General features: G+C 40.1%; 1 protein-coding gene across 3 annotated transcripts; it reads right to left on the reverse strand.

Annotated features, from left to right (window-relative positions):
• Positions 1-909: 909 nt before the first annotated feature.
• On the reverse strand, positions 910-14,507 carry tlx2 (T cell leukemia homeobox 2). Of its 3 annotated transcripts, XM_071916207.2 has the most exons (5): positions 13,391-14,507; positions 5,539-5,760; positions 4,421-4,658; positions 1,675-1,855; positions 910-1,115 (listed from the first exon to the last, which is right to left on the reverse strand). In XM_071916207.2, the coding sequence occupies exons 1-5, from the start codon at positions 13,908-13,910 to the stop codon at positions 1,104-1,106; spliced, it is 1,173 nt and encodes a 390-aa protein (XP_071772308.1). In that variant the 5' UTR covers positions 13,911-14,507; the 3' UTR covers positions 910-1,103. The 3 variants fall into 3 exon arrangements, with proteins under 3 accessions (XP_071772308.1, XP_071772307.1, XP_071772310.1); XM_071916206.2 differs by lacking the exon at positions 910-1,115 and having other exon boundaries at positions 1,123-1,855; XM_071916209.2 differs by lacking the exons at positions 910-1,115; positions 5,539-5,760 and having other exon boundaries at positions 1,123-1,855.
• Positions 14,508-14,992: the final 485 nt, after the last annotated feature.

Below are 14,992 nucleotides of genomic sequence, written 5' to 3' on the forward strand. Positions count from 1 at the left end.
TTCATGAGAAGTCCGCAGTGTTGAAGGCTCATTTACCAGCAAGGAACCTGCAGATCGGCTTCGACGGCGTGTTTACCGCGCGTCTAGATAGGAGCTTTTTGTTATGACTTGGGCGATAAGCGTTGGTACGATAGGGAGGATGTGATGATAACGAGTGTTTACAGCTGTCTGGTGTCTAGGTGGCCGTGTTTCACAGACAACACTGGAAGCTAAGTGGCATGGTGTGGTGTAGTTAGGACCCCGAAAAAACAAAGGTTTATTTAGCTTGTCTGACAGCTGGATGGTCTTCAGCTGGAGGTATTACATTGGAATCACTGGAAAAAAAAAACAGGCCAATGCAATTCAGATGGTAGCTTGACAATTTGTGCTTTCTCCTGTGCTCTCGTTCTAATTTGAGCTGGCATCAGTTTTCAAACCTTTATTTATCCAGGGAATGTTTTGCTGAGCATGCTTGCTGTTTTTCGGCAACGCCCCGCTTCACATTCACACATGGGAGCTGTAGTCATCAGTTTTATGGATAAAAAAAGGTATTACCGTATCCTTGTGATACGGCTCAATGCTGTCTTACCTTTGGGTGGTTTGAAACTTTAATGTGTAATCATAGCTTAATACCATTAAGGCTGAATACCTCGCTAAAATCCTAATGTATTCTCGCATGGTTTTTCTAACAAAAAACAGGCAGTGTGTGAAAGAGGCAAGAAAAAAAGAGAGAGGTTTGTCATCTTTTCAAAAAGTCACAATATCATTTAATATAAAACACCTTTAAATTGAACATATGAGGAATCCATGAGCAGGAATTCCACCAATCGACTACCACTTGCAAACTGCGATCGGGGCAGAGATCCGCCTCGACGGCAGGTGACTTCAATGGTACTTCCGAGTGCACACAGAAAAGGTTTGAAACATGCATTTACTACATTGTACAAAGTCAAAAGCGAAAAAAAAGGAGGTCAATTTTTTTTGCCATTTGGCAGAGAGTCAGAGTCTCTGCCGCCTCCTGAGAGCTCCAGAGGCAACGGGGGAGGGACAGTCTTGATAGTTGGGCATCTATAGAGGTGTCCATTTGTTTCCTGGCACTTAGGGATAAAGTGCCCTCCTCTCTTTTAGACCGACAGCTGAAGGGAAAGTGGAAATCTTGTGTAAGGCAGGAATATGACTCAACAGACTCAGATATTCAAGATAACAACTGTTGTAGACTGATTGCTTAATTTCGACTTTGACAAAACAGCAATCGGCAAACTCAGCGGGCCCAAACGCACGGCTCCTACGCTGTGAAGTCCGCACACAGTGTTTTGTGGGTCTTGGCAGTAATAGATAGCTGTCTCTCTACACACATCTCCCCCACCTTGTTGCTGGTTACGATCAATGCAAAATGAAACACAATGTCCATTCAAATTTTTTTTTCCAAAGCAAACATCATTTTCCTGTATCTATGACAATCCCATAACGGTGCTGCGTTTTTGAACGTCAGACACTTCAACAATAGAAACAGGCTCCTCCCATTTGTCCATTTATACCGATGACACTGATAAACACATTTCTTCCCCTGCTCCGTCCCTCCCTCTGTCTCTCTCTCTCGCTTTCTCTCCCTCTCTCTCTCTCTCCTCTACACACACACACACACACACACACACACAGTCACACCACAGATGCCACGGAGGTGACGGAGGTCACCTTATTGTCTTCTGCCCAGGGCTGTAGGTTCTGCAGAGCGTACAGGGAGGAGTTGTGCAGGCAGAGCGGGTCCTGCTGCAGCGGCTGGCTCAACGTCTTCTGGAAAGCTTCCTGCTGGAGCTGCAGCATCAGCCGGTTCGCCTGCTGCCGCTCGGCCTCCCGCTCCTCCGCAGTCTGCCTCCTGAATGGAAAGGGGGGGGGGAAGGCAAAGAGGAAAGAGCACGATTTAAGACCTTTCCTCTTAAAGGTGCAGTATGCAAATGAACAGGATATACTATTCATTATCAGATATCAGATTGTATGTCCGACTTGTCTGATCTGACTATATGGTAGCCAGCATACAGTATATCCATTATATATCCAATTCCCTTCTAAAATGAGATATCTACCATTTGAAAAAGGTGCCATCTTAAAAAAAACAATGATAGATAGCACAATAATGCCACTATAATCAAAGCTGCAATATGCAACTTATTTGACATTAAAATAACATGAAATAAATAGGATATTTTATGAGTGACAAGTGTTAGGGCAGGAACTTGACCAACTGAGTGGGAGGAGGGCGGGACTAACAATATACTTCCTGCCTCAAAGCAAAAAGTTGCATATATAGTGTCATTTTCAATACATTCCTATGTCTATGTTTAGGACAACACACACATTTTTGTTTCTATTCAGCCCAGCACATGTTAACAACAACATGCATACTGTATTATGTCAGTGTGTGCTGATATTAACACATGATGTGTTGAAAAAACAGTTAAAGAAAACGTGTGTTGTTGAAAATGATATGTCCTTTTTTAATTTAAGAGGGGTCAAAAATAAGAGAATTACAGAACATTGTTTGTGTAGTAAATCAGCCAGAGAGAAGCACTCTCACTAGACAACTGTATACTTATATTTGTTTAGTTATTAGCACACACAGGTACAGGATTATGGTTAGAAAAAGTAGAGTTGAGAAGAAGGGTGCAGGAGAGGTAAGAGCGATGTGTAAATTTAGATATAGGTCTATAACCTGATAAGTGGATATACAGTGATTCCTCAATAAGACACATACTGTGCTGCCATTTTGATTCAATGTTAATGAAAAGCTGAAATGGTTGATCAAAGTTACAGTTCCTGAGTTTCAGTTTCTTTGATATTTAGGTCATTTCTCCTGACAGTTGTTTACATAGCGAATACACATTTTTCTCCTGGATGTTTGCTTTCAGCTAATAAATGTGTAGTTTTTAAATTTGGGTGAAATGTCACTTTATCAGCTATATAGAATAAGGCACAATGAACACTTTTTCCTGCAGTTTTGAAAATATTGTTTTGTTACTAATATGACATCCCAAAGCACTGTAAGATATCATTGATTGTTGTCAAATTAGCACCAAAACACACCGCCATGCATGCTATAGGTATACATGTGCAGCCCAGGTGGAAACACACCTCTAAAATACTCTTTCATGCACACCATCCTCCATCCATTAGCCACACATTATTGTTAACAGCATTATCATAATCTGATTCCCTGGCTGTTGATTTGATCATCCTCTTGTTACTAGCGTAGCCGTCACGCAAAGACATCCCTCATGCTCATTCTATCAGGTGCACACTGTAGGGAAATGGCATAAATCTCAGCAAAACTAGGAAATCAGAAAAGCAGGTTAGCCAATTCCCTGGTTATTCATGACACGCCATTTAGTCTTGGCTTTGGTTTGGCCGCTCATTTAGTTTGGTGGCAGCAAATTCATTTTCACTCCATCTTTATCTGGGGCGGAAATGTGTTTTGTTTTGCCTCACACTCATCTCAGTAGGCAGCATAGGTTTCACTGCTACAGTCTGTCTACATTTGGACTGTAAGAGGATTATAAAAAGGATGTAAAGGAAGGATCCGACTGTTGGCTTTTGATTTAATAACTGTTTTTTTTTTAAAGAGAAATATTCCTTTTCATCTTTAAAAAGGGATCGTCAAGCCAAATTTCAATATTACATACTTCCTCAAGACAAAGGGGCTTTGGCTTCCCCCTGTCAAGCCAATAAAAAGGCCATTTAAACATGATAACCCAAAGGTAATTTAGCTGTTTTTAATATGCTTTTGAAATATGCGCACTGTCCCCCTAAGTAAGGGCAGGGTATCATAATTTGATTTCCTACTCATTTACTTCAAAATGGCTGTAAACAACAGCTAGAATGAAGTGGAGAGGTGTGTTTTTTTCGTCTATGGACTTGGCAGTCAATTCCTCTTGTGAGTGTTTCAGTATTGCTTTGGACAGCAAGTTTCTAAAAAGCCTTTTAGGAGGCTGGAGTAATTGTGCTTGGTCAAGTGAACTGGCCTCAACTGGTCGCTAAGCTAAGCAAAATAGGTGTTGTGTTGTACAAACGCTTTGAATGCTTCAGCTGCAGTCCGTTTTACTGGTGTTTAAAGTAAAACATCAGTGAGCGTTTCCTATCCACAAGCAAAATCCAGACACATTCACTGTTGTCGATTTATGGCACTATCACAGGTAGTGATAGTGGCTTGTTTGAGTGCACACCCTGCCTCATAAAGACTAAAATCCTCTGAAAGATCCAGCAAGGCCTCTTAGTTTGCTTAAGCAAATTGTGTAGGGAGGATAAATATAGCATGTGAAAGCAAGAGGAAGGGAGAGGAGAGTTTATCTTTTACACGGCTGCTTTGGCATTATTATCCTCTACTTTCACGCCAACAAAGCAGGTTGAACCGAACTGAATCAAGAGAAACGCTCCGCTGGAACCCTACCGCCATTTTGTTCGTCTGTTCTGGAACCAGGTCTTGACTTGTGCGTCCGTCATCTTCAGGGCCTTGGCCAAGGTGGCGCGCTCGGCCGACGCCAGGTACTTCTGCCGGTGGAAGCGTTTCTCCAGCTCGCAGATCTGCACCCGGCTGAAAGAGGTGCGAGGCTTTTTCCTCTTGGGCGGCGTCCGGTTCTGGTACGGGTGGCCGATGCGGCGGGTCACGGAGAAGGGCGAGAGAGCGGCTGGAATGGAAAGGAAGGGAAAGAGAAAGAGGATTTATTTGACTTTGTTTGATAATTCAATGAAAGTCATGTGTGTAATAGATAGAGCAGAGACCATATCATGCACTTTATTCTTAAAAAGCTGTCAGGGGTCGGGGTTAGTAGCGTTAGGGTTAAGGTTGGGGGTTAACATTAGGGTCAAGGGAGTTTATGTACATTTCAAAGGGTTAATGTTAGTGTTTGGATTAGAGGATGTTAAGGATTAGTGTGGGATTAAGATTAATGATAATTAGGGTGAGTATCTTATTTCCATTTCTAAATTGGATTGATCAGATGAGTGCTTCTAAATGACAAACTTATATTTCCCTTGAGGTTTTGTTTTATATGCTCATGTTATGAGCGCAATTTTGTTTTCCAGTCCTTGGTTAGATAAAAAATATTGTCTGTTTTATCTTAACTCTAGAAAGGCCAATGAGTTTTGGAGGTCTAAGAGAAGGCCAACAAGCCATCAATTGAAGGGGGTAAATGCAATTAGAACTGCTATTTCCTTGCATGATTTTGAAAATCTAACAATAGCGACCCACTACATAAAGTGGGTTTAGGAAAAGTTATGGAGGAACATTTTGAAAGCTGCAATATTTCAATTCTAAAATTCAAAGTATAGCCCTCAATTGACGGCGGCTTGGCCTTTCTAGTGTTAAATCATTACACAGTGACCTGGATAGAATTAGAGCATAATTACAACCAAGATTGTAATTTCTCTGTAACAAAAATGCACATTTTCACAGGCAAGCTTTGGATGTTGACATCGTCGGTCATCCAAACTATCTTTGCTGGGCACAAGTCAAGAGGGATGCATTTAAAAATCAGCTGTGGGGGGTGTGAGGGGGGGGTGACTCACCTGGGCAAGCACCCTTTGGGAAAGGATATTCTGCTAGAAGGCCATTGCCGTCTCGCAGGTGAGCGAGCTCGGGGTAATAGCATTTGGCTAATGTCTCCACAGTGCTCCAGACAGGGACCCTGCCGATGTCTCCCTTGGGGAGAGGACAGAGGCCTGGCAGGGACCCGGTGGCCCCCGGCCCCCCTGGGGCCTCTCCCGCTCGGCTCTCCTCTGCCTGCTCCCCTAAAGGAAAGGGAGACACAGTAAGGTCCCGCATCTGGAGCACAGCAGCCGGACGGCACCGACGCACAGTAGCTAATCAGATGAAGGATGCTTGAATGCTGCAGAGACTCTATTGTAATGTTATTTACTGCTGTTCTGTTAGGTAATCATTTGAAGAGGTTTGTTCCAAAATGAGATATCTGCCTTTTGAAAAAAGTGACAACAGTCAGAGTCAGACCAATATACTGGCTGGCCATATATCAGGCCGATATCGGTCTTTTAATATCGGATATCAGTCACAGTCATATCCACTGCCAATATGATGGAGGTGAGGATATGATTTTTTTTTTACATCCCATGATGGTCTAAATGCTGTTTCAGAGGCTTTTCCACCCTGCTGAAATAAACTTTGACACACTGAATATATATAGGCCTATGTATATATATATTTTATTCTTTTTTGAATTTCTTTTGTCATGAAAATGGTCACATTTAAGATATCAAATACTGGCACAAAATATCTACTAGTGGAATCTTCAACTCACAATTTCTATATCTGCCTACAATATTCTATATCAGTCAAACTGAACAACTACAAAATGATTGATAATGCAAAATGAAGACAAATGATGTTACATTTTAAAGGATAGTGGACAACTCAAGTCTTTGCTTAATCCTCTTACATTATAGAGATATTTAATAATCCATATCAGTCAAACCGAACAACTACAAAATGATTGATAATGATTGACAATGCAAAATTAAGGTAAATTATATATTTTAAAGGATAGTGGACAGCTCAAGTCTTTGCTTACTGCTCTATATTTTAGAGCTATTGAATTAGGTCATGATTGTTTTTTCAAAATGGATATACAGTGTTTTGTAAATGAACTCTTTTGTTTTTGTAGCTTCTAGACTGTAGCTATTCAAATATGTAAATTGCACATTGTCAACGCAGTTAGCCCACATTATGTGTTTCTTATAGCTGTGCCTCGGTGCCTGACTTCAGTAGTTCACTTTCACATATCACTGCATCTGGGTATTAATAACAACTTATCTTCTGCATCATAAAATATCTATGAATCCTGTCTATTTTGTCAGCCATGGGTAAACAGAAGATCAATAAATGTAACGAGATCGTTTCTGGCCATAGATCCACTCCCCAAGACACATTCTCATTTTGACCCAGAATGGAAATTTCCAACAACAGAAAAACAGTTTTTTTTTCTCTCTCGGTTCCTCCCCAGCAAGCTGTTCTGCCTGCTGTCTTACAGGGTGTTTATTTGTTTTTGTTTTGTCGGAAAGCTCACCAGGAGCCAAAATGAATATGAAAACATCTGCATATAGGTGTCCCCCGGGGGCCACACGCCGCCGCGCTCAGACTTTCTGCAACCTGAAAATTCATTTGCCACACAGACGATGACAATTTGGATGGAAAATGGAACATGAAGCTATTACGCGCTCGACAGTCATTTCCAGGGACCCGCCGACGTCCCCAGATAGTGCTGAACACGAGTGGCAAATTGAGGCGTACACAGAGCAAATCATTTGTAAAGTAAAGATTAACTGCTGCTCTGTGCAATTACAGAAGGTCACATAAAGTTAACATTACCTGAGTACAAATTAGCAACACAGATTTAGTGTCTAAAATGAGAAATCACTATAATGTTCCTATGATATTCCTATAGGGAGTTAGTGTGTCTGTTATACTCAATAGTGGGTTTATTATGGACATTACGGTATTTCTTTTAAACTCCTATGGTTATCATTATAATATTCCTATAATATTCCTGACTTATAGTGTGTCTATGGTACTCAATAGTCAGTTTATTGTGACTTTATCATACTTTATGGTATTTTTTGTTATCTCCTGTGGTATCCCTATAATATTCCTATAATATTACTATAGGGACTTAGAGTAGCCTATGTCTGGGATAATTAATAGTGAGTTTATAGTGACCTTACTTAATTATATGTTTTTATTTCCAATGGTATCCTTATAATATTCCTATATGGACTTATAGTGTGTCTGTTGCATTTAATCATGAGTTTATAGTGACTTTATTCCTATAATATTCCTATAATATTCCTATAAGGTCTTATAGTGCGCCTGTAGTACTTATAGTGACTTTATCATACTTTATGGTATTTTTTTTAATCTCCTCTGATATCCCTATTATATCCCTACAGTTACTTATAGTTTTGCTATGATATTTCTATCCATCTAAAATTGCCATTGGAAAACTATAGTTCTGTTTCGTAGGGGAACTCATGGCGTCTCTTTGCCCAAAACTATGTGTCCGAGTCACATGCTGAGATCAAGCAGGTCTGCTGTTGCTCCCAGCACCAGGCCTGGCTAACAGATAATACTGCATTAGATGGCTATTTCAGGCCATCTGCGGGCTAACTAATGGACCAGGCACATACAAGCACGTTCAGAGGCAACCCAAGTGGAGCAACAACAAGGACACTTTGAACCTGGCAACTGCAGCAGAGCTTGGCCATACAGTGTGCAAAATGCTGATAAATATAAAATACAGTCTGCTGATACTGTGTCAGTCACATTTAACGCTTTGGCTGAAGGTACTGGCCCTGAGACCATCCAGGCATCAGATGTGTCTTCAGATTTATGCATTACTATTATTATTATGACCCTGAACTATATATAGAGTACTGTAATGTTGGAGTGTATGTAAAAACTTCCATATAATCTGGTGGATTTTAAACCAACAGCCAAACTGCAGTACTTTCCCTGCTGTGTGGCTTCCATCAAAACTGCATGTTGCAAGTATAAAATCACCATAATATTGCTATAAAATTCCTATAGGGACTTGCAGTGTGTCTGTGGTACTCCACAGTGAGTTTAAGCGACCTTATTGTACTTTATAGTATTCTCTATCTCCTATGGTCTCACTATAATATTTCTATAATATTCCTATAGGGACTTAGAGTGTGTCTGTGGTAGCCTACTCAATAGTATTTAATGACCTTATTTTACTGCATTGTGCACGGTGTATATTCCTATAATATTATAGTGATACCATAGGAGGTAAAAAAATACCATAAAGTACAATAAGGTCACTATAAACACACTATTGATTACCATAGACACACTTTAAATTCCTATAGGAATATTATAGTGACCTCATGGTATATTTAATCTCCTATGATATCACTATAATATTCTTATAATATTGCTATAGGGACTAATAGGAATGTCCTAAATACTGCCAAGAAATATATATAGATTAAAATAGTTTTCTGTGATATAAAAAACAGAAGTGAAGATGTTAATTATTCCATGATGAGAAGAATAATTGACTATTTGTCGAACAACATTATCCTGAACAGCATGGAAAACAGTTAAAGGCTGTAATGCAGCAGCAGTGGAAAGACATTATTGTGTTCTACAAACTGAGCCACATCGGGCCACATATTACATTTCAAAAGGGGGGAAATCTTGTTTCCTGGAAAAAAAAGAAAAGAAAAAAAAAACATTGCAAAATATCATCCAAGCTGACCTTTTTTTTCTTCCTTTTTTTTTTTACCTCCGTGAAATGACAAAGGAAATGGGCGAGAATACTAAATCTGCTGCCTTGGTAATACAATTTAGCATAAGCATATCAAAAAATAAAATGCTACCGTGGAGAATATGTTTCCCATAATAAAACCACTTATACTTAATAACACTTCACGGTGACAGCGCCTCCCTTCCCCACTGCGGATATTACCTTTGTAGCAATCTAATAAATATATCCGTGAAGGTTTCTAAAGGGGATATTGAAATATAACATGAACATATATTGCTATTTATTACACTATACGGGACAAAGCAGGGAGACTGTCTTCTGTCACACCGAGGATCAGGAAGCAGAGACACATCGGCAGATCTGACGCTGAAATAAAACGCTGCTTCTCTGCACTGCTGCCATTAAGACCGAGGAGGAGATTTACTGGCGCAGAACATGTTTGATTATGTTTTATTATTGGCGTTATGTGGCCAATAAGGGCGCACATGCTGTAATATGGGCCCGGTTATCCTCTACTCGCACTCTCTTCTATTAGTAATATTATCATTAGGCCTATTATTATTTTTACTACAGCGATAACTACTGCTGCTGCTGCTATTATACTACTCAATTTAATAATGTGTGTTGTAATGGCTTAATAATTGTCTAGTATGCTATTCTATATTTACTTGTATTCACTTTGCACTTTATGACATTTTGCCCTTTTTCGTGCAAAACACTTGAAATTTGTAACATTTTATTTTAAAAGTGCTATTAAAATAAAGTTTTAATTATCAGTATTATCATCATCATTATTATTATTATTACTATTATTATTATTGTTATTATTATTATTATTACTGCCTAGTTTTTACGCCACAAAATCGTTGACGGGCAGCGAGCAGGTTTTTAAAAAAAATACTGAAACAGCCTGTATCTGAGGAAAATCTCATAAATACTGAATTTTGGAAAACTCAAAGCATTTAGGCGTATGAAGCTTTAGTTTAGGCCGCACTGAGCCGTCACAGGCCAGTCCACCACAGAGAGATAACCCTCCTGGTGCAGTGCTCCACTTCCAAACTGCCAAGAAGTCAATTAAGCCCCAAAAAATAACATGAAGTGTTTCCTTTCCCCCAGATACAGCAGAGCTCTGCTGGGCATATCAGATCTCAAGATGGGCCAGTCCGAGCTGGGACACTCGTGGCCAAATTTGGCGATGAGATGGAAAATATTTAAATTAAAATTATAATTATAATAAATGGACAAATAAATAAATCGAATTCGATGCAAATAGGGTAAGAAAAGTCCAGTTTAAATAAAAAAGAGTGTAAGCTATGACTTCCAGTTGGTGATCATCATAAGACACCAAACCCACATAAACAAAAATCAATTATATTTTTAGAAAATGATTAATATAGGCTATGCCCCTGTTCCCATTAAAAACCTTTATATAGCTCACATCAATCTGATACAAATGTAGGCTGTAACATGAGTTTATGCCATAAAGATATACTGTATGTCAGCCTAAAACATGGCGAGTAAACTCTATTCTGCAAAAAAAAAGGAAAAAAAAAAAAGGTTTGGGTTTCTGCATCCATGGAAAAACCCCTTCATGGCTTCCAGAAGGAAAACTGTTGAATTTTAGAAATATCGACCTATACTACAGATACATTTTACACATTCCTAAAGCTTAGTGACATTTTTAGCTTTAGTCTCAAGCATGGAGCCATTTTTCAAATTGGAAAAAGGAGGAGGAGAAAAGAAAATCGAAAAATACTGAAAGAAACTAAAAGATTTCAAATGGTGGGTTACCCATTATGATAGATGATAGTCCATTTGATTTACGGCCCTTTATAGGAAACAGACCAGGCTAAATATGGAGTGTGTGTGAGTGTGTGTGTGTGTGTGAGTGTGTGTGCGCGCGTGCTGCTGAGCTTGCCTGATCAATACAGTGGAAAGATATAGGCTGCGAAATAATTACAGCGACACAAAGCTGAGAGAAATTAAACGAGAGGCCCTTGGTGACTATGAGTAAAATTGATAAGCCTATTTACACTGTATCTTTTTGCAGTTGACATATCGTCCCCCAGTATTTAATAATTAATGCGCTAGAAAGAACGGAATAGTGAATATTTAATGTGGGGGGGGGGGGGGGAGGGGGGAGGTGGAGGGGGGCAAATCCATGATGTTCTTCATTTTCATCTTCATAACGATGAGGTCATGCGGAAAGACCCGTGAACCCCAAAATGAGAGAAAACTACAGGCTTTATATTATACAGAGGCAATAATATGAAATCTGGCAGGATTATCATGGCTTTTACAGCAGAAATAAATATAATCCTCCGAGGTTGAACTTGATTCTCAAGTTTTCTGCTTATGGACAGAGTGGAATCATTTTTATTTTATGGATTTATTTTATGGATTTACTTTAACTGAAGCAGCAAACCCCTGAATCCAGATCCTAACTACAGTAGACGAGACACTGAAAAACATAAAATCTGCAACACATACAGACGAGACCCAGGATTAAAAAAAAAACCTGTCGATGGATTGGTCTTATTTTTGTCTTAGAATACAGCAACATATGAACAATTTATGTGCATGCATAATCGTATAAATGGTGTATGTGTATGTGTGTGCGTGTGTGTGTGTGTGTGTGTGTGTGCGTGGCCAATATAAAGCTTCCTCATTTCTCCTGACACCTTTGGTACAGTTAGGTCAGGATTATGTAACGCAGAAGAATACAGGCTACAGGCCAACAGTGGCAAGAATGGATAAGAGGAAGCCTGCTAGTCTAATTTCGATGCCTCAGGGTTTTGTTTTTGTTGTTGTTTTAGTTTTTTTAGAAGAAGAAAGTAGTTTTTTATTTATATTTTCTTCTTTTTAGACCTCAACACCGTCTTATTCTAGTCATATACTGCGTCGTGGCATTCCCTAACTGCAGCAGCGCAATGAAAAAGCAGCAAACAAGTGCTGGTTTTGCTTTTCTTCCATAATATAACCACACAGAGAAAGAAACGACATGGTTTTTTTTTATATATATATATAATTATCTGATTTACAGAATGTGAACTATATGGTCTCCAGTCTGGGCTTCATGAGTCTAGTGAAAGTCAATCAGATGAATATGAGCTGTATAATATTTGGCTATTGACCCACTGTGTGTGTTATGATGGGAGTTATGCAGGTTATGTGTGTAAAGCTCTTTTGACTGCTATACATTATTCAGGCATGCTTTGTATGATTAAAATTGTTTTTTTTTTAATCTAAAATTATTATTTTTACTACAACTTTTATTATTATTATTATTATTGCTATTATTATTATTATTAGTAGTAGTAGTAGTAGTATTATAGTTGCTGTTGATGTTATTGTTATTATTATCCAGTAGTGGTGAAAGAAATTATTAATAATAATACAACAACAATAATAATAATCAGAATAATAATCTAATCAGAATAAACATAATAAGTCTAATAATAATAGCTGCTGTTGTCCTTGTTATTTGTTATTATCTGCTATTTTTTAATAACTTTTTCCCTGCCATAGTCTATTTTTGTAAGCGTCCAGTTTCCTCCTCTTTTCTCAATTGGCTTTCAGAAAGAAAAAAAAATCATTCATCCTCGTGAAAAAATGGGGAACGTCGTTATCCGTCATCCGCTGCAAATGGAGAGTGATGGTCCAATACTGATTCATCAGCATGTCCATGTCAATTTCTCCACTCGTTCATCAGGCTGCCCTTCCACGATAATAAAACTGACTTTGTATGCATACGATTCGTTATAGATCACAACCTAAGCATGGAATCAGCTCCACTTTATCGAGCTATTATTTTACACTTTATCGCCCCAGTGCCGCCAGTGCCAGTTTTTAACCACAAATGCCAGTTTTATCCTAAAATTCACACCTCTAACAAATGTCCCTATAGGCCATGGGGGAAATATCCAAAAATATTAAGTCGCCTGTGCCATCTAGGAGTGGATTTAAGTCTTTGGACTAATTCATGAAGGTCTTAAATGCAGGTGTAGGTGCATGGGAGACGAGCCAACAGCTTATATGCATCTACTGTAATGGGAAAGACAGATTCCAGGTGTGTTTTCACATCTAAACAGGCAGCATCACATAGCAGGAAACTCTTTTACCTGTTAATCTGTCCTTGGCAAACCTCCTACTGCTCTCCATCCAGGGGAAGGTGAAGTTTGCCGCATTCCCCATCCCCATCCCGGGCACCGCGGTCACCGACGGGATGCCAGGACCGATGCCCGGCGGATGCGTCGGAGGGGGCGGATGCGGCGCGGCGGCGGGCGGCGGCGGAGGCGGCATGGGTCTGTGCGCCGGTACCCGGATCACTCCTCCGGCGCTGCCCGAGTTCACGTTAACGTTCATGTTCATGTTCATGCTGACATTCATGTTCATGTTGACGTTATAGGAGCCGGCCAGACCTGCCGCCGCCGCCATGGAGCAGGCCGGGTTGTAGACGCTGTTGTACCCGTTGCTGTAGACGTTGGAGGCCAGCGCGTAATCCGGGTCGCCGGTCCGGTTCGGCAGCATGCAGCCGCTGGACTGGTCCGAGCTGTTCAGGATCTGATCGATCCCGAAGCTGATGGGTTCATGCTGCTGCTGGTGCGTCTGGTTCACCTCCTCGATCCCGGTGTGCTCCATGGTTTGTCGGTGCGGTTGTGGCTGTTATTTTATCACTGCTCAGATAATTTTTCATATATTAATTCAGGCCTTTGGGAAAGGAAATGTTTATATGCTGCAATACAGAGCTGTTGTTGTTTTCGAGCATCGAAACGGGCCTATTCTACTCCCAGGAAACCAACGTGTCCAACGCTATCCAAAATCTTGCCATTATTTTTGTCCAACAGTGGGATCGGGTGTTTCCTAAATGAAATGCCTATCCGTCGGGCTAAGGAAAAACGTATCCATCGTTAAAAGCGCGTTCTTTTCCCAATGAATCTGACACAAGGAAGCGTAACAAGAAAAACCAAGATGCTTATCCTTATTACTTACAGACAAAAATCCGTGATTTTTTGGACAGGGAGTTCTCTGGAGAGGCTTGATGCGCTTTGTTCGCCTACACTTGCAGAGACGATCCATACGCAGAGGGCATGGTAGGAGAGCCGAGCTCGTCGTGTCACAAGAAACAAAACAAAACCAAAAAAAGACACCAAATGAAGTGTTAACCTTGCAAAACGCGGATATTAATTGGAGGTGAGAGCGAAAGATAGCTCTGTTGTGCTGAATGGTGAAGTGCGTTTCAGCAGGTGAGACAGCCCTCTGCGTAAAAGCTGCCATTCGGTCATCCGCCCCCCCCACCCCCTCCTCCCCCGGTAGGACAGTTGTTTTGCTCCCATCTCTTAAAGAAGCCGCAGCTCCCTTTTTTCTGCAGCTCCTCTAGTATTAAACATGAGGGTTTTTACCATATTATTGGTGCTGTACAGGCCCGGGACAGGGGTTTCCAAACGGTTTCATGTCAATATCCCTCTATGCAAAAACATGTCCATCTTAACAAGTTCTTCACTCTCAGCTTCGGTTTTAAATTCGTATTATCTTGGATCAAGTTTTTTTTTTGGTGAGATAATTTCAGTTGGTTCCAGTTTTTTCAGTTAGAAATAAGTGTCAATACACTGAAATGAGTGAGAGAGATCACTCTATATCAGGAAGATGGCACTTGAAGCAAGCAAATTCGATTTGCATTGGAAACAAATAGAATTATTTCACCCATTTCTAATATTTTGTAT

Source organism: Centroberyx gerrardi, chromosome 16 (genome assembly GCF_048128805.1).
Source record: "Centroberyx gerrardi isolate f3 chromosome 16, fCenGer3.hap1.cur.20231027, whole genome shotgun sequence".
NCBI classification, from domain to species: Eukaryota; Metazoa; Chordata; class Actinopteri; order Beryciformes; family Berycidae; genus Centroberyx; species Centroberyx gerrardi.

Excerpts from the sequence above, each read along its gene's own strand:
- tlx2 (XM_071916206.2), bottom strand. The coding sequence starts at position 13,910 with ATGGAGCACACCGGGATCGAGGAGGTGAACCAGACGCACCAGCAGCAG. Across the intron at positions 5,761-13,390 it reads TGCCAAGGACAGATTAACAG|GGGAGCAGGCAGAGGAGAGC; the intron begins GTAAAAGAGTTT and ends CCTTTCCTTTAG. Across the intron at positions 1,856-4,420 it reads AACAGACGAACAAAATGGCG|GAGGCAGACTGCGGAGGAGC; the intron begins GTAGGGTTCCAG and ends CTTTCCATTCAG.